Below are 19,206 nucleotides of genomic sequence, written 5' to 3'. Positions count from 1 at the left end.
AGAGATGTTTTTAAATACGCTTTTGCTACTACCGAGCGTGCGCGATCTCACTTATTCCTGTAAAGCGTCTCCAAAGTCGATTCCTCCACGTTTGATGATCTCGATACTGTAGCCGTCCGGATCGTAGGCAAAGGCTAACCCTTTCATCGATCCTCCGTCGGGTTCCTGTGTCGTCACACCCGGTGAGTAACAACAAAATAGGCGAGTAAAAATGGGGTTGCACTCCACCATTGCCTTCGGTACTTACCTTGCGGAAACCGAAACCCAGCGGACGAAGGGCATCGCACGCTTTATAGACACTACGCGGTAGAGTAAAGAACAACAAACAAAATACGTTGAGGACGCGCTCTCGATCACACGTCTCCGTACAAATTACCATCTGCAAGAAGTTGAGACTTACTCGTCCACTAGGAAACCAATATGTCCAAATCCCTGACGACCGTCTTCGTTCCCGTTGTAATACCGAAAATCGTCATCGTTTTCGGTACCGTGGTTGTGAGTCAGCTCCAAGACTGGCTGAAAAAGCGTTTTGGTGTCCGCTCCGTCCGCTACGTTCGAAGATCCCAGAAAGTAGAGACTGAAATCGTTAAAGTGTTTTTCCGACAACAACTTCATCCCCATAGCTTTGTAGAAGGCCAGCGACTTGCGGGGATCCTTGACGCGCAGCATCGTTTGGGAAAAGTTGCAGTCGTTCGCAATGCCCGAGTTCTCGCCCCGTTTCACAAGCTCCACCCAGTATCCGTCCGCGTCGTACACAAAGGCGAGACCCTTCATGCGTCCTTCGTCCGGCTTCTTCTTGAACCGGTAGCCCGCCTCGGCCAGAGAGTCGGCAGCCGCGTACACGTCATCCACACTATACGCGTGTATAAAAAAAGAAACCATTTTGGAAGGTGAGACGATCCTCGCAAGAACTACGAAAGGGTCCGAAAGGTGGGAGCGTCCCCCGTCCGACCCCCGTCTACTCGTACTTACTTCACGGCAACGTGTCCAAAGCCGTCCTTTTCTTGATTGCCGGCGTGGTATCCGGAAAAGGAAGTGTCCGATTCGGTACCGTGGTTATGCGTTAACTCCAACGCAACACCTTCCAATGTCCACAGGTAGTCGTGAGCGGCTTGGGTACCTGGTTGGAGATTGTAGGGTTCACCCTCGGGTAGTGTTGTCAGAAAGTACAAGCTAAACTTGTACTGCGGGAAATCAAACTTGTCGATCAACGTGAAACCTAAATTTTCGTAGAACGGAACGGCTTTCAGTGGATCCTTGATGCGCAACATCGTTTGTTGCCAAGTCGGCCGACCCGGGATGACGGAAATGTCCGCAAGAGAAGTAGTCGAAGACATGAATCGATTAGTAGATACTGAAATTGATTTTGTGATCGTTGCAGTACCGAACGGACGACAACGAAGAAACGCAGATCCGGAAGGTTGCAATGCACGAACTGTACGAGTACTCAAGGAGGTGACTGTCAGAAACGATAGAAACGGACGCTGACCAACAACCATGGTGTATGCTTCGCATGAACTTCGAAGACTCCCACGACGAGTATGCTGACAAAAGGGAAAAGCGTAGAAAGATATGTGACAAGCTGAAAGTTGCTTCTTCTAAAGAGTCTTGGATGTGGGTCGCATTCACGAATAACGGTGCGAGGTAACCCTACCCTACGGTTTTGGGGATACTGGAAGCATCTTTGGAACGAAAGAGTCCAGAATCCCAACTGTAAATGGAAATATATATTTTTTTGTATCAGTAGTAGAATGACTTTCCTGTAGAAAGGCATCCCAATGGAGAACCGGTTTTTACATGCACTTTTTCGCAGAAATGAAGATCTATCGAGCATCGGATCACCAATAATCAACTATTGCCATGGTAGCTGGATGGTTTATCTTACAGTTAGTAGCTCTTTGCGTCGGTTTAGGTTCAACCATCGAGGCACCAGAAGATCTTTATAAGCTTTTGGGAGTTCCACGCACAGCCACGACTAAAGCGATCAAACAGGCCTACCGACGCAAAGCTTTGGAGACGCATCCCGATAAGCAGAAACAACTGCCGGCGGACGAGGCAGCAGAAGCGTTCCGACAAGTCGTTCACGCCTTTGAGATTCTATCTGATGTGGCTTCCCGACAACGATATGATCGCACAGGAAGCTCGCAACCAACTCAAAACAGTAATCAGGGATTCGATTCCCATCAGCAGTACGCACAGCACTTTCGGTGGAATTTTCGTCGACAACCCGTACGTCTCAAGGATCAGTTTCAAGTGCAAGAAGCACAGACGCGTGTACTTCACGTCGTCAGTCTAGAACAGCTCCAAACAATTATGTTGGATGAAGACGAACGACTAGAACGGAATCTCCTCCTTTCCTTTGTTGTCCCAGGCGTGATTGAGAAACATGTCAATGACGAAATGGTCTTCCCGTATCCTTTTGCCGCCATGTCGTCGCAAGGCATTTGGTGGGAGGACTTGCTCCAAACGGTACAGATTCGCTTTCATAAATCCAGTGAGCTTTCAAGATTCTTCCAAGTGGATGCTGGTCAGATGCAGAACGACTCGAACACACCGATTTTCCTCTTTGGTAAACGCGGACAATCGCTAACGGATTCAGCCGCTCGCATCCAAACACGCTCGCGCCAAAGCCTCGAAAACTGGGTCTGGAAACAAATGGAAGTTGATGTGCAATTTATCAACCAGCACGACGAGCATGTCGAGTTGTACTGGATTCACGGTAGTCGAGCTCAACTCAAGTTCACTATTCCTCCGCATAGCGTCGGATTACAAACCAGTATGCTTTCCCATGAATGGTACGCACGCGACGCCAGAGTTGATTCTCGATCCGACTCGCCGGGTCGATATAAATTGTCAACGGAAAGCTCGTTGGGGAGTTGGAAAATTGTGAACGACACGTCGCCGCAGAAATTTGTGATTGAACCGCAGACTTGCTTCGATTTGTCTGGACATTGTGCATTTTGGAAACAGCGCGGAGAGTGTCGGAAGAATCCAAACTTTATGCTGGAGCAGTGTCTATTTACGTGCAATTTGTGTCGCAAAGAAAATGATGCCAACGGAAAGACAATCAACGACGAACTTTAAACATCTCTGTTGTTCTCGCCATGGCAGCAAAAGGATTCCCAGTGGGAGACACGCCACTTTTCCGGAACGGCTTTGCTCGCGGTCTGCCCCTCGCCGTACGAAGATACGTTGGTGCATCCCAAGCAAATCTTTTGCTTCAAGCGATTTCTTACTGCGCGCGGAAGTGTAAGGTATTCCCGAGAGGCAAATCGATCGCCAACAATGGCGTATCCTTGTTTACGGAAATAGTGTGATAAGATGCTGCAGAAACCAGAAACCAAAGTACCCGTGATAATTTCAATCGTAGTGAGAGGCGGTAACAATCCTTCGCCATCAGGCTCTGCTGTGGTTGTTTCCAAAGCGTGAACGGTGGCTGCGCAGGTTTTCGCGATGCGATTTTCTACCAGTGAGGCGTCCTCGGAAAAAATCAGTTGTGACACAAGATCTTCGGCTGGTCGCTTGCGCCATCGTCGCATCCCGTCTAAGGGGATGTCAATGGTGATGCCTGATTTCCATGTGTTGGGGGGACTTCCATGAATTAATGCTGTGAATGTGTGTAACAGTCGTGGTTCGAGACTCTCTGAGATGGTATTCCGAGGCATTAAAACACATAAACCGCTGCATCCCGTGTCCAATTTCGTCAAGCTCTGAAAGGAACGACCCATCTGCCCAGAGAATCGCCTTTCCAGCGTGTTGACATCAAATGTTCCAGCCGTTCGTATTGAAACAGGCTTCCAAGCAACGTATATATCTTGGCCCCACTGTGCCACTATTTCCAGTGGAGGAACGAAGGTGGAGTTATCCTGGATAAATCTCTCTGTCACTGTCACGGTCATGCCACATTGAAGCACCCGTCCTGAATCTACCACAACTTGTCCATTTACCGCTATGTATCCGTCGATAATTAGCTGTTCGCAGGTACGCTTAGATCGAGACGGTGAGATACAGTGCTGGATGAACCAGCGCAATCGTTTTCCCGAAGTAACTGTGGACACAATTGCTTCGTTTTGTTTGGCTGCATCGGCATTTTGTGTCGATGATCGTGGATCTCTTGCTGTCTGGATAAGAGGTGATTCGTTAGCGTGTGGTCTGTTTCTCTCTAGTGGCCTGGCCCTTTGTTCGGCGACAATCATAGACAAAGGCGGAATAGGCAACGCTGGAGTCGCCAAATGTTCCTGTAAGGCGTGGGCTGTCTCAAATCGCAAGTCGCAAATAGTACACATCGTAATATTGTTTTTGTCGCTGGAGTGACTCCTCGTCGCTATTTGCGGTGTACTAGCAGCAGCATCCCGTTCAAACACGTAATGCATAGACCCAATTACGTCGGTATCGGTAGATGACGACGAGCTACCAGCGGCGGTGGGCCATTCCCCATGTGTGCGACGATGGCGGTATCCGTACTTACCCAAGGCATGGCGACTCCCAGTTTTGCCGTTTCGATATCGCCGGGGTGCAGCAAAACCCGGTTCCGGTGTGTGCACTTTCCAACCTTGAGGCATGTGCGAGGGTTCAAACAGGCGATCCATGGGCACGGATGTAGGGAAGCCGGTTTGTGAAATGATTTGGTGCGGTTCCAACGTAAACGCAGAACGCAGGCCCTGTCGGCGAGCCGCTTCGCCCAACTTCCAAGTCGTAGCTTGGGTACCGCACAGACAAACATGTATTCGTCCATTCGGTTTCGATACGCAGAATTTGGCAGATGCTAAATAATGTGCCAAGAGAACATGATGACGCTGAGCATGAAGGCTTTCGGTATGTTGCTCCGAATCATCGATTCCCAAGTGCGGATGATGAAAAAGAATCAAGTCCCAGACATTTCCGCTACCGAATGCTTGTTTTCCATTCTGTGATTTCCGCTGATGTATTTGCGTTGCATCTACACCGTACCAAACGGAAACTTGCCGATTCTCTAGCTCCTGCAATACCGCGGCAGCGTTTGGGTAGGTGGAGATAAGAGTGGAACAATCCGGAACGAGAGTCGATGCGGTCAAATCGATCTGATCTCCATACGCACGAGCCAAAGCCAATGAAAGCGTCAGATCGCCATCACCCACAGTCAAGATCTGATATGGTCGGGGTGCAACGACCTGTTGCGCAATACATTCATCGTGTATGTTCCCCATCGGCATAACATTTTGAAGCCTATGAACGGACAGGGAATCATCACCATTCACTGTCAGTATCGAAATATACATTTAAGGTAGATTGACGTTGTTGTATTATTTATATTTACAAATCAGCTACTGTTTCAGGAATGACCGCTTCCCGTCTGCTCAGCGAAGTTTAGCATCGTCGGGCTCGGTTAGTACTTCGGTGGGGGACCACGTTGGAATCCCGAGTGTTGTTTTTTGCTTTGGTAGAACTTCAAAAATTCGCGTACCCACTATTTTACGCTTTCCAACTGGATTTCTTTGCTGCTCGATCATTCGGAGATCTCTTTATAGTCAATGCTTTAGTATTCGCGTCTTTTGGTTCATCTTCCATAAACTGTTCCGAATAGCGAAGTAAGACCTTCGCTACGCTAGATTTTTTGGGGGCTCAAAAAATTCACTACTAGCGCGAAAATCCTATATATTATCAATCCAGACAGGATGTAACTTTATTTTACTTAACATGGTCGCATTCTACGTCACCTTCGTTTATTGATTGAGGGAATTTCAGACTTTTGGCTTCGACTCTATGGTACCATCTTCTCGGAGTCCAATCGATCATTTCCGCTCCCGTCTCTCTGCGTAATAGAGACACGGATGGAAACAACAGCGCGTTACATTAGTGTAAAACGATTTTCATCTATTCCACGCTAGACCGACGCGACGTATAAGCGGCACAAGTCGATTCCACTATTACTTTCCCGCGAGATCCTCTTTTGTCTTTGGATCCATACCGACGATCTAACAAAGAGCGCATCGCTAGCTAAATCAGAGAGCGACTAGGACTTTGCCGCTTGCTATTGTCTTACTTTCCACTACAACTCCTTTTGTCAGAATTCGTTGAATCGTTTCTTCCCACTCGTTGTTTGAAAGTTTGTAAGGCACTGTGGCTTTGAAACAAAGCATATAATTTGCGTGCATGCTATGTTGGATAAAGTCTTACGATTCTTTCTTTTTCAGCAGTTTGGACACCTCGTTTCCGATCATGGCACCGACTTTGGCTACGGCGACGGGCATTACGCCGCAGGTGTTGGACGATTTGCGACTGCAGAAGTTGATCGAGAATATGCATGCAATTGATTCAGGACAGATAGCCAACAGTCTGAATTCATTAAGCGATTTGCTTCGCCCCTATCAGACCTGGGTTTTTGAAGAACAGGTATTTACGAAAAGAAAACGGGGGTTCGAAGACTCACCGAGGTGCATCTCTCACAAATGGCTTTCCCCGCATAGGTTGACTTGCACGACTGGATTTATCCGCTTAACGTGATCGACGCCGCCCTGTGTCATTACATGAAAACATATCCGTCGATGCTACTTGTCAATCCTGTGGAGCGCAGGCGCGGGCAACCGAAAGCGCTTTCATCTTCGGCTAGATCTCTCACCGATGTAGACTCTGTACCGGCCTCTTGTTACCCCCATCTGTACATCCTTCTCCGTTTCCTTGAAGGTTTGTTGCGGAACTCCACCAGCAAATCAATTTTTAATTCGGCCGAGGAACTCGTTGATTTGCTGGCTGCGGCGGACGATGAAACCTCCGATTTGGCCTTGACGGCGCTGCTGGCACTGTCGCTGCCACCCGCCTTACATAAGCAGCAAGCGCCCGAAGTACAGCAGCACACGACCACCTTGCACAACGCAAAGATGCCTTCGCACTCGCGGTTGACCGCCATAGCCAGAGGCTGGGGAACTCGTGCTATGGGACTCGGCTTGTGGAGCGTTATAAAAGCCGATGACTCAGTCCATGGTCAGGGTTCTTTACCGGGAGAAGCAGGCCGACTAAGTGTTTGCTACTACAGCAGAGAGTCTCAAAACGAAGTGAATGAGGAGTCGCAAATGGTTCGTATATATTTAAACGAATCGGATATTATGGTAGGAGGAAGCGCTGAAATAAGCATGGATAGTACCAGCGATGCCTTGACTGCGGAAAGTGATCAAGTTTCCAAGAAACGACGGATCGGAAAGATTCCGCGCAAAGAAACCAAATCTACAGCAGAACTCTACTACCTCGTTCTGGAAAGGGCGGGGGGAATGGACAAGATTCCATCTGATCGTCTTTTTCCTTTGTTAGCCGACATTCGTCTGGCTCGCTCCTTTCATTCCCAGGCCGCTCGAATCGGCGCCGTTGAGCGGCGACTCAGAGCTCTCACGACCATTTTACACGCGCATCCTTCACAAGAAGTCATGAATGGGTATTTTCAAGCTCAACCGGAACTCTGTGTGGAGATTGTTGATCTACTTCGACCGACTGTTAGTTCCGCCAACATCGCCGCTGCGTCGGGAAGGGCGACAGAGACCAACTCTCCGTTGCAAAGAGATGCTATCACTTGTCTGTCATCATGTCAGCCTGTACCATATACTATACGAATGCTAGCGGTGGAATCTTTGGCGGCTTTGGTGGCTCGTAGGGACGGATCGACTGGGGCGCTTTCCGGAAGTGCTCGACTTTCGACCGTGCTGGCAGAACTTGGCATTGGGAAAGGCTATTACTTGGGGTTGTTGCCGACACTTCTTCGATACTCGCTTGCTTCGCTAGACTCTCCAGGGCATGAATCTATTCTTCCAGAGATTGAACCAGAAGACTTGGACGATGCTACGATGCTTGATGTAGGTATGGCTTTTGTGGAAGCGACGATGGAACCCCTGCCACCAAGAATTGTGCAAGTGGAGCGAACGTTGGAGTTTGTCGACAATCTTTTGACATTGACGTCAACAATCGTTTCGACACCGACCGGTACTGCTGCACTCACTGACTGCGGCCTAATCCCGGCTCTCCTGGCGACCGTGGCTCATGACTTGGATCGCACTATACAACGGCTGCTGCCAGACTCTTCGAATTGCTCCACTCAAGAGATTCTCCGCGTTTACTCGTTGCTTCGATTTGTGCTTGCACAAGCTGTGCAGATCTTAGAGGGAGCGATTGTTACGCACGGAAATGCGTTGACAGCTTTCCACGATCTGCGTGGTGTCGAAGTTTTGTCAGGTCGGTTGTCGGGAGAAATCGTTACGACCGGGCCGGACATGCTCTCGAGAGGCCAGCAAAAAAGCGAAAGGGAGGAATTGGAGCATACCCAGACGTTTGTATCCGAGTTTGATACCAAGATTCGGTCTTCTCAGCGAGGACTGCTTTTTAGTATCATCACTTACTTGACCGTTGTGTTTCATCAAGAGTCAACAGCATCGACTTCTGCCACAAATCCATCTGGTGGTGCACAAATTCGGCAGGAAGGACTCACTCGGGCACTGATCCATGTCATGGAGCATGTTAGCTCGTATGGCGGACACGTGGCATCTCTAACTGCTACCCTGCTTTCGGACGTCATGAATAGTGACCCTCACGTAGTCAGCTACATCCATGAATCCGGTATTGCGAAATCGTTCCTCAGTATGGTAGTCGGGCGAAGGGTGAAAGCGGGAGATAGTACGGATACTTACGAGCCAGTTTTACCTCCTGTCCCTGAATTGGTTATGGCTGTTCCCAATGTCTTGTCAGCGTTGTCGCTGACAGAAGACGGGGCCAAAGTCATTTACGAAATAAATCCGTTTCCGTCTCTTATGCGCATATTTTACCATCCAAATTATGCGATGCCGAAAAGCCGATGCCTGTTAAATGAGATCACTGGAATAATCGGAACTGGACTGGATGAGCTTATGCGACACGTTGAACGGTTGAAGCCACTTGTTATGGAAGCGGTTGCGAACGCAATGAAAGACGTTGTTATGTACGCCGAGGATCTGAAGAAACGAGAGAACCAGTTTTTTTTCTTGTCGACATCGCCGCTTCCAGACAGGGGATTAGAAGATGAACGTTCATGCCTTATGCAGTACGTGCTCAATTTTGGACAGCTCCTCGAACAGCTTCTTCACAACGATGGGCACTGTGAACCATTCGTCAACTCGGGAGGTCTAGTCGCATTGATGCAATTATTTCCTGCTTCTTTGCCTGGAGGATTTCAGTTCCTCACTCATGCTAGTGGCCTAAGCTCTCCATCAGTTAGCACCTTACACCATTCTACAATCGAAGACTCTTTGTCTGTTGCGTTCAAGTGCATTGAATTTCGATACGACTCTTTGCAACTTTTTCGTGCTTTAATGGAGGCAATAAACGATGCACTCGACAGTGCCGAGCAAAATGAGCGCAACTTACTATCCCAAGAGGATACTGTGTTTTGTCTTGATTGTTTTCCGCAAGTTCCCGTATACCAATTCGATGACTCTCCTGTCTCGATCCGTCAAGCTCTTCTCGTTTCAAATTATTTGATCGACGTTACTAATATCCAATGGCTCACTAGCCTTCTTGCCACTGCTCTCAAATCGGCATGCCACAAAAGCCAGGAATCTGGTACAGGCTGGGGCAAACGAGAAAAGGAATGGAAAACAGAAATTTCTTCCGAGAACTTTACGAAAATCTTCGGTCGGTTGTCAGATATGCACCAGTCCTGTTTCTATGACGTCTGTCGTGTTAGGACAGTACCTGGATTCGAAGAAAGGGAAAGGATGCGACAAATCACAAAATCGCCTCGATTACGCTTCCGACTGCGAATTGTTTGTCCTGAAGGTGCCGTTGTTCGTGATGGTATCGAGATCGATTCCTGTGCTACAGTTGGAAATATGGAAATGGGAGAAGTAGTGGAATCGTTCGATCGATGTGTCAACTCGTCGGGCATACTTCGTTATAGAACGACTAGAGGGTGGGTTTCAGAGATGACTCGAGGTCATGGTCGTGAGCCTATTGCTGAGATTGTTGGCATGTGGCTAAGCACAAATGAAAACACCATGGACAATGAAGCGGGACCGACAAAGCGATTGGAAGCAGCCGTTCCCGATGTCAGGACCGTCGCGACAGGCATACTCGCGAGGCTTCAAATCAGCTTTTCGGATCTGTACTTAGCTGTTTCGAGGGTGATCGTCCAGAGTATTCGAACACTAACGCCGGGAGCGATTTCATTTGACAGCGGTACGCAAGGATCTCATGTTTCGACGACTACGAAGCTATTGTCGTTACATCTGAAAAGGTCACTTAATATTACTCCCGTTCGTGAAGCGGTCCATCAATTCAGAGTCGCTGGTGATGGCTACAGGCCTGACCCCTCGCATGCAGCCGCAGCAATGTATCTTGGATGTATGCTCTCTCAAGCTCAAAGTTGCCTGTTTGACGAAAAGAGAGAGCGAAGAGCACTTAATTTTTCTCTTCTCGTCAATCTGCTCCATTCAGATTCTATAATGCATGCCACATCACGCCGGATGGCATCTGCGGTTGGATCGGCAGATATGATGGAAATCGAAAGTTCTTTTGGATTATTGGAGGCTGCTTCTTTTGTCCTCCGCTTTAGTTTGACGGACTTGGATTCTCGCTCGTTGGGAGAATCGCTCTGTAATAGAATGAACGAGAGCAGCGCCCCACTTTGCGCTCCGCCACAGAAAGTATCGCGATGGGTAGCGGCCAGTTTTCCGCCGGCGATCTCGTTGCTTCGGAGGCTCCTCGTCACTCCGGTATCGACCTCTCCAGTCGTGTCGGTGCTGAGTCGAATTAAATTGAAAGACATCTCGACTCTTGTTGGATTAGATGATAGTCACATTGCCTTTTCAAAAAGTGGAAAGTTGGACAACTTCTTTCAACCCGAAGATATTTGGCGAGTCTTGCAAACAACAGTCTCCTACGTCGTCCGTGAGCTCTGGTCTGATGCGCTGTTTCCCAAGACTCCACCATATTTAGTGCATCCCGTAACCAATTTGATCGGAGAAATACTGGTCGCACTGGAAGATATTTCGAAGCTTTCGAAGAACGTTTCCAGTCATAGTAGTTCAGGAGATTCGCGAAGTGGAGGAACTCGCCTCCGAGACTGGTTGAGAGAAAGGGCACGCCCGTCTGTAGATGGGCAAAACCTTGATGAAGACAGTTTTGAAGCTAGCGATGAGGCCATATTGAGATTGACAGAAATGGGTTTCACAGGTGAGCACGCGGTGGATGCACTGGAATCCGTGAGAAGCAATCGTGTGGAGGTCGCAATGGAATATGCGTTGTCGCATCCACCTCCGAGTCCATCAACTGTTGAAAGGCGGCGAGTCGGACGTGAGGAGCGCGAGAGGCAAAGAGCTGCACTCCAGCAAGCGACGACTTCCCAGCTTGAAGTTGACCAAAATGGCTCCATGAATGCTGAGAATAGATCTACTATACCGTCTCAAAACAGTTGCTACCCTGAGGATAGCTTGGAAATGGAACAGAATTCTTCTGAAGACGTTGGTACCGCATTTGTCAGCCATGAATTGAAGACTTGGAAGAAGTCGATTTTAAATGTGTGTTGCGATATTCTTACCAAAATGCCCATAAGTAAGATACCGAAGCATGGCGAAGGTGATGGCGATCTTGAAGCTCAGACTGTTGTGGTAGCATCCTTTCTCCTTGATGCAGCAAATCGGTTTCCTGAGGACCGTGCTTGTATCGTATCGCGGATTCTTGATGAAATTGTTTGCCGCATTACATGCATCGAAATCGATCTGATCAAAAAGTACAGTATTGACGATACCAACGAATCCAGTATCGCTGTCCTTTGCCATGCAACAGTTCTTTTTGCTCGAGCTTTACCTAGAGCCAGGGTATTGATCCTCGAAAAGAGTTTAATTGGGCCTTTGCTCTCTTGCACACTTGGAGTTGCAGAAGCTAATGCGGCCAACAGTAGGAGTGATGCTACTTGGCCGATGTGGCTGGCTCCTGCTGTCTTACTTCTTGACATCATGGCACAGCCTATTGTTGCTTTTGCTGACCTTAACTCTTCCGAGCCAAACGAGCTAGATCATGGAAATGAACTCCAACGTGTCCGTCATGAACACCGGTCTCAGTCCGAGTTCATGTCCATCGTAGCTAGAAGAATTTTTTCAGATACTCCGTTTCAAAGCCAATCAACCGACCCCAAAACGAGTTCAACGGATAAAAGGGGGCAAGATATTCCCTCCTTGGTCCCTGCATATCTTCCTTTGCTACCGAGCGAGGCCATAGATGATTGCCTCAATTTGTGCAACTTACTGATTGGATCACGACGGTGTACCGCTTTGGACCGTGGCGCGCCCCCTGGTGTCACACATGCCTCTCTTTTGTTACTTCTTCGCATGGTTCGATCTCCCAAAAATTCTTCAACGTGTTTGCGTCTGGGCTTTGCGGAATCAGTTCTCAACCTTCCAAAAGAATGCAGATTTACTGGAAGCGCAGGTCTAGTTACAATTTTGTTGCGTCGGTTGCTTGAGGATGAGTTTACACTACAGGCATCGATGGAAACTGAGATACGGAGCACAGTGACTAAATTGCATTCCATGCATCAAGGCGGTTCTCGGGAGAGTCAAAGAGTCTCAGCACCACTCTCTTCCTTTATCGACTCGATCACACCGCTTCTCTGCCGCGAGCCTATTTCATTTTTGCGAGCAATGGCAATTTCTGTGAAGGTCGAAAACAAATCTTCCGAGGCAGGTGTTGTTGTGCTTCTTTCTGCTAAAGAGAAAGATATGTACAAGGCATTATTAAATGACATCGTGAGGCCTTTGAGTATTGAAACCGAAGCCGGGGCAACCAGATTGAGTCATCCGAGCACTCGCCCAAGAAAGTCCTCAGGCGGAATCTCGAAGGAAAAGACTACACACAAACTAACAAAACGAGGAAACGTGTCGAAACAATCGAGAAGAGGAAAGCATGAGCCTCTTAAACCGACAATCTCGTCCGCCAGCTCATCACCAGCAAATCGTATTACTTTCCTGCTGATCACGGAGGTGATGGTGTTGACGGAAGGTGGGGCTTTATCTCATGATCCAATTCGGCAGACTCGGTTTCTCTGGGCCGGCGACTTGCTTGAAATTTTAGCGGACTTGATTCTGGCAGTCCCCGCATGTGCTTCTTCAGTACACAATTATCGACCGCACAAGGCGAAACACAGAGTTTATAGGAACGGACTACCGGGGTCCTTCGCCCATGCCTTATCGGGTTTGCCTTCACCGGCGAGAACTTTCGTGAGTTTTCTGCTCCACAAACTTCTTCCTCAAGACCGATGGTCAATCAAGAATGATCCAACCATCTGGGAGCGTCGACAAGACGGTGACTATTTTGAAATGGAATCCATTGTTGACAAAAAACAAAAGGCCTATCAGGTAGCGAAGTTATCGCAGACGTCTGCAAGAGTCCTTGTTGCTCTTGTTGCGCGCCCTGGAGAAGGAAGGAAACGCGTTGTTTCTGAATTAGTGTTTGCCTTAAGTGGGGGTCGGCTCGGGCATGGAGCCGAGGGTGTGGAAGATGAACTGAAATCTGAATGCCCCCAAAAGGCTCCTATTCCAAAAACTGAGCTCCACGCCCTTACCGTATGGGGCGAACTCTGCCAAGGACTAGCTGCGCCCAGAAGTAATGGAAAAATGGTTGACACTATAAATTCACTGAACATTGACAATGTGAAGCTAATGCTGGAACATGGTGTAGCACACGGGTTGATGTATTCAATGCACCGTGTAAATCTTTCAAGTCCCATGGCTTCGGATGTATGCGCCAGTCTCTTGCTTCCCTTGGAGCTTTTGACAAGACCAGGAGTTACAGATGCTTTGAAGGCAGCGAAAGATAGTGAGGAGCGACCCGATGGTGGAAAAGGAGACGGAGCCGGCAGTTCGTCTTTTGAACGGCAAGGAGACCTTATGTCATCAGATGGGGAAAATAATGGCGCCTCATTTCCGGTCATCGAGGCTGTTCAAGGAAATGCTCGTGATGACGGAACCGAAGAAGACCCGGATGACATGGAAATTGAGGAAGGTGATGTGACGGAGAATGATGGGTCCAACGGTAGTGAAGAATCCGATTCCATTTCTTCCGACAGCGACGAAAGCGAGGATGATTCAGGTCACGACGATGAGTTTTCAACAGATATGGACGACGACGAAGAAGTGAGCAGCGACGAAGTGGAGGAGGAAGGTGAGTGGAACGTCGACTTCGGAGAGCCCTATGAAAACAGTCAACGTGGGGATCAAAACGATTTTGATGAGGTCGAAGATGACGGGACCGAGCGTGGAGATCCTGGCGGAGACGAAGGGTGGACTCGAGTAGAGTCATCCGGCTTCGGAGGCATGGTCCTCGGTGGACTTGGTCGTCGACTCAACGGAGGACCACATGCAGTTGATCCAAACGGACGCGCGAGGGGGTTTATTGATGCTGCAGAAACAATGATTGGGTCGTTGCTAAGAACTGGTGAAATAAGTTCGGAAGCGATTGCAGAAATCGAAGGCACTCTCGGTATCAATATTACAACAGGTTCCCGACGTGGTCGGACGGCAGCCATGACTGTTAACGGAACAGGAATCGATGATTCTTTTGCAAACAGAATATGGGGAAGTGGGAATGTCGGTATTGAAGGCAACTCCAGGCCTGAGGTACTCGGGACGCTACCTCACGTGCATCAGCGAAGTCAACCTGATGTTGGATACTCCGCTTTTGGAACTACGCTAAGAATGACTGAAGGAAGCTCGATGGAGTTTGTTTTCGGTGGTCCTTCAGTCACGTCAGGAAACCGGAGCTATGATACTGTCTCTCCTCTGCGCGCAAATACAGATGATCGTTTTCCAGCCATCTCACAGCTCGATCTGCAACTATTTCCGGGCGGTCCTTCATCTGCTGCAAGTGCTAGGACGCAGCAAGCTTTACATCCGCTTCTCTGTGGCATTGATCTTCCTCCAATGAATTCCCTTGTGTCAGATTTGCTTCCCCACGGAATCAGAGCCACAAGAAGAGGTGAGATGACAACCCGAAGGCCTGGTAATTGGAGCAACTCGTCTTTTGCTCAAGGAAACTACCTCATGTCCACGTCAAACGGAAACATTGTCAGATCGAGTCCCCCCCTGCCCGGGAACCACACAGGCCTTTCACAGACTTCTGGCAATAGTAGCGGCCCCGTCGGTTGGACTGACGATGGCTTGCCTTTTGATGTAACAGTGGAGCAATTCAGCTCAGCATTTCAAGAAGCTATTTTATTTTCTTCGACTGCTTCTACCACTTCTCCTGGAGAAGAAGGCAATCAAGAAGCCTCTCGGTTGCCCCAACCGCTTACATCCGAAATTAGCACTTTGTACCCACATGTAGAAGGCAATCCAAGTTTTTCTCATGTCGAAACAAATGTGGATCGGTCCATCACTGGGACTCCCGCAGTAAGCGAAGCTCATATCCACGAGGAAATTCGGACGAATAGTCCAATTACCAGTATTGACGGAGACAGGGTTGCATCATCTTTGGCCCGTGGTCTCCGTCTCTCCTCAGGAAGTGGGGGTACTGCTACTGCGGAGGGTTCAGTGACTGGCGAAGATCCGCCTTCTGATTCTGAGGGAGACGCAGGGGAGAATACGGACGAGAATCTTACTGTTCCAATGAATCAGAATGGAGCGAGCGCTACTGAAAGGATTTCAAACGATAACGTACCTCAAGCTCTAGACCAAATGATGTTGGATGAGCGGTCAGTAGTTTTGCGTCCTCAAGCATCCAACCATGATGCATCGCAAGGTGTAACGCCAAATACAAACGAACTCGGACTTTCGTGCCCACCGGATGTTGACATGGAAGTGTTCAATAGCCTACCCGTGGATATGCAGCAAGATTGCATAGATCACTACAACGGCGCACAGGAGCTGGTCGCTCAACTAGACGGTTCCACATTGGACCCAGAAGTTCTTGCTGCCCTTCCAGAGGACATGAGAAGGGAAGTTATTGAGCAGGAACGCCTTGCTAGGGGGCAACAAGATCCGCCTGCCGATCCTGCCAGGGCTGAGGATATGGATACGGCAAGTTTCCTTGCTTCTGTAGGGCCCGATCTCCGAGAAGAAATTTTAGTGTCGGCAGACAACGACTTTCTTGCTAGCCTCCCGCCAAGTATCGCGGCGGAGGCCCAAATTCTGAGGGAAAGGGCATCCGCTCAACATAGAAGACTGTACGAAAATCCGATTGCAGACGTTCCGAACCAGGGCCTTCATCAAGAGGTAGGAGCTGTGCATCACCGATCTTCCGCAGCGAATACGTCGTCAGTCAGACGCCACCGTGTCGGAAGATTACGAGTTGAAGTCGATCGCCAAGCCCCTTTGTATCTCCCTGAGCATCTACCGTATCCCGTGTCTGCCGCAGATCTCACGCTATTTTTCAAGCTGATGTATTTGCTGTCTCCTATTCGACCCCAGCGCCTTCTACAAAGGCTCTTTCAGAATCTTTCGACAAACCATGACCTCCGGGTTGTGCTGTCCTCAATCCTCGTTAATCTCCTACACGAAGATAGCGTTGGGGCACAGGCAGTAGCAGAGTCTTATATGAAAGAATACTCATCCGAGGACTGTTGGCGAAAATCGATGGATGTATTGTTCGATCAAATAGAGAACTTTCCTCCGACTGTTCTTCTTGGAGCCGCCGCTCAAGATTCTGCAGTAGACGCGTTCTCTATGAGCGTCTCTGCTTCGCTTCTGCGACGGAGACAAGGGCTCGGGACCGCCGCAGCTGTTGCTGCCAACCTACCACGTGGCTCAGCAGGTTCCCACTCAGCCTCACGCTTGCCCCCCGTAGTGGCTACACGACTAATTGAAACCGCTCTTCAATTGTGCAAAAATTCGCCCCGCTTCAGTTTACATTGCATAACGGAACCAATTGCTGATGTGTCCTTAGGAGGCAGGACCACCTGCTTTGAGAAGTTCCTAGATCTTCTGGACAAACCGATGTTCGCAAAGAGCTCGACAAACCTAGACCAGCTTCTATCACTTCTTGAAGCTGCTATTTCACCTCTTTCGCATCTGTCCCGTACTCCCGACGAAGAGATTGAGATCCCACAGTCAGACGTTGAAGCAGCGGCATTGAGTGGAAAAATTTGGGTCCAAGCACCTGGCATTGAGATCTCACCAGAACGGCTGAAGCGTTTGTGCTCTATTCTTCGTATGGAGACATTTCGAGACAACGCTTTTTCCAAAGTCAACACAATTGTTCGGCGGCTATGCCGAGTTGAATCTAATAGAGGATTAGTGTTGGCTGAGCTTGCCGGGGTTGCTCATTCACTCGCAAGCGATTCAATTCATGATCTTAGAGCGTTGAGGATCCGTATAGATGAAGCTGTGTCTGCCCATGCAAAACAACAATTCATCGTCCGCGAAAACCAAACCGGAAAGGAAAGCCACCGAACCTTGGGAGCAGTCTCGAGTTCGGTGACTTTGTCAACGAGCACAAGCGAGCTGAAATTGTTACGTGTTCTACAGACGCTACAAGCGTTGTGCGCTGACATTCCCGACGGATCTTCCAGCAAAAAGGACTCCAGCGTTGTCGTCACTGACGAATTAGTCCACATACTCCGCCAGATAGAATTTGATGATCTCTGGAACGAGCTGAACTTGTGTTTAAAGGTGGTTCAAGTTTTGGAAGGGGTGAAGGATGCCAATGGGAAGGAGAACGAAACAGGATTGGAAAATACCGATCGCAACGATGACGAAGATGGTAGTATTGATGAAAATGCAGCGCAGACGAAGAAGCTTCGGAATAGCGCTGCTGGTCTCTTGACACGATTTCTACCGTCAATTGAAGCATTCTTTGTAGCAAATGCAAGTGCAACTCGAGTTGTGGGCGAAGATTTTGCAGATGGAGCTGCGATTGCCCTAGAGAATCTTGTTGGTGGCAAGAGGCTGCTTGATTTTGTTTCAGGCAATAGAGTTTTGCTGAATGCTTTAATTCGCAATAACTCTGGGCTGCTTGACAAAGGGCTCCGAGCGCTCGTTCAAACACCAAGATGTAGAGCCTTTCTGGATTTCGATGTGAAACGTCAGTGGTTCAAAACTCAAATGCGTCGACTCAGGCAACAGGCCAGTCGGCGCCACGGCAGTTTGCGCCTTCAGATTCGACGCAAGTACGTATTTGAAGACGCCTACCACCAACTTCGGCTTCGCAATGCTGATGAGATGCGAGGTCGGCTCCAGATTACTTTTAGAAACGAAGAAGGTGTTGACGCCGGAGGTCTTTCTCGGGAGTTTTTCGCGATCCTCGCGAAAGAGATTTTCAATCCAAACTACGCGCTGTTCACTTCTACCGAAGATGGATGTACGTTCCAACCCAACCCGAACAGCAGTATAAACCCCGACCACTTGAGTTACTTTCGGTTCGTTGGCCGAATTGTTGGCAAAGCTGTATCCGACGGATACCTCCTGGATGCTCACTTTACGAGAAGTCTTTACAAGCACATGTTGGGACTGAAGCCGACACATCACGACATGGAAGCCATTGACCCTGATTATTACAAGAATTTAAAGACGATACTCGAGTACAACTTGGCAGACATCGGTCTGGATCTTACGTTTTCTATAGACGACCACTCTTTTGGACGAAGTCAAGTGATTGATTTAATCTCAGACGGAAGAAGCGTCGCCGTCACAGAGACAAATAAGGAGGAATATGTTCGCATGGTTTGTCAACATCGCATGACAACTGCTATCCAGAGCCAGATAAAAGCCTATCTCGACGGGTTTTACGAGCTAGTGGATGTAGATCACATCGCCATCTTTACTGCCAGAGAACTCGAACTGTTGATTTCAGGGTTGCCAGATATAGATGTCTTCGATCTAAAGAAGAATACGGACTATGTTGGATGGAAAGCCACTGAAAATGAAATAGAGTGGTTTTGGAACATTATGATGTCGCTTTCAAGAAACGAGAAGGCGACATTTCTGCAATTTGTTACGGGAAGTTCCAAGGTCCCTTTGAGCGGATTCTCCGAGCTTCAAGGCATGAGAGGCATTCAAAAGTTTAGCATTCACAAAGTCGGCAGACCTATGGGCTCCCTCATGTCCGCTCACACATGTTTCAACTCATTAGACCTCCCGCCGTATAGCAGTGAGGAAGAAATGCGTGAGAAGTTCTTGCTAGCTATCAACGAAGGTGCCAGCGGCTTCTTGTTTGCTTAGAATAGCCCTTCCAATGTACACTAACAACGCAATGTCTAACATTGCAAAGGCTATCTTTACTGTA

General features: G+C 48.7%; 5 protein-coding genes across 5 annotated transcripts; 3 read left to right on the top strand and 2 right to left on the bottom strand.

Annotated features, from left to right (window-relative positions):
* Nucleotides 1-51: 51 nt before the first annotated feature.
* GLXI (lactyolglutathione lyase) lies at nt 52-1,286 on the bottom strand (the record flags this gene model as incomplete). The annotated part of the gene is made up of 4 exons (XM_002180396.1): nt 52-165; nt 248-299; nt 401-853; nt 973-1,286. Coding segments are annotated over 4 exons (933 nt in total), but the record flags the coding sequence as incomplete, so codon positions are not given.
* Nucleotides 1,287-1,935: 649 nt separating this feature from the next.
* Nucleotides 1,936-2,148, top strand: PHATRDRAFT_7942 (predicted protein; the record flags this gene model as incomplete). Its single annotated transcript, XM_002180598.1, has 1 exon — nt 1,936-2,148. A coding segment is annotated over one exon (213 nt), but the record flags the coding sequence as incomplete, so codon positions are not given.
* Nucleotides 2,149-2,984: 836 nt separating this feature from the next.
* On the bottom strand, nt 2,985-5,192 carry PHATRDRAFT_46151 (predicted protein; the record flags this gene model as incomplete). Its single annotated transcript, XM_002180395.1, has 1 exon — nt 2,985-5,192. One exon carries the CDS (start codon nt 5,190-5,192, stop codon nt 3,081-3,083), a length of 2,112 nt encoding a protein of 703 aa, XP_002180431.1. The 3' UTR covers nt 2,985-3,080.
* A 1,006-nt stretch (nt 5,193-6,198) lies between these two features.
* Nucleotides 6,199-18,006, top strand: PHATRDRAFT_36043 (predicted protein; the record flags this gene model as incomplete). Its single annotated transcript, XM_002180597.1, has 2 exons — nt 6,199-6,372; nt 6,447-18,006. Coding segments are annotated over 2 exons (11,734 nt in total), but the record flags the coding sequence as incomplete, so codon positions are not given.
* On the top strand, nt 17,988-19,142 carry PHATRDRAFT_12562 (predicted protein; the record flags this gene model as incomplete). Its single annotated transcript, XM_002180596.1, has 1 exon — nt 17,988-19,142. A coding segment is annotated over one exon (1,155 nt), but the record flags the coding sequence as incomplete, so codon positions are not given.
* Nucleotides 19,143-19,206: the final 64 nt, after the last annotated feature.

This window comes from Phaeodactylum tricornutum, chromosome 9 (genome assembly GCF_000150955.2).
Source record: "Phaeodactylum tricornutum CCAP 1055/1 chromosome 9, whole genome shotgun sequence".
NCBI lineage: Eukaryota > Bacillariophyta > Bacillariophyceae > Surirellales > Neidiaceae > Phaeodactylum > Phaeodactylum tricornutum.
The sequence above is the reverse complement of the archived record's forward strand: the minus strand, read 5'-3'. Positions and strand labels throughout refer to the sequence as shown.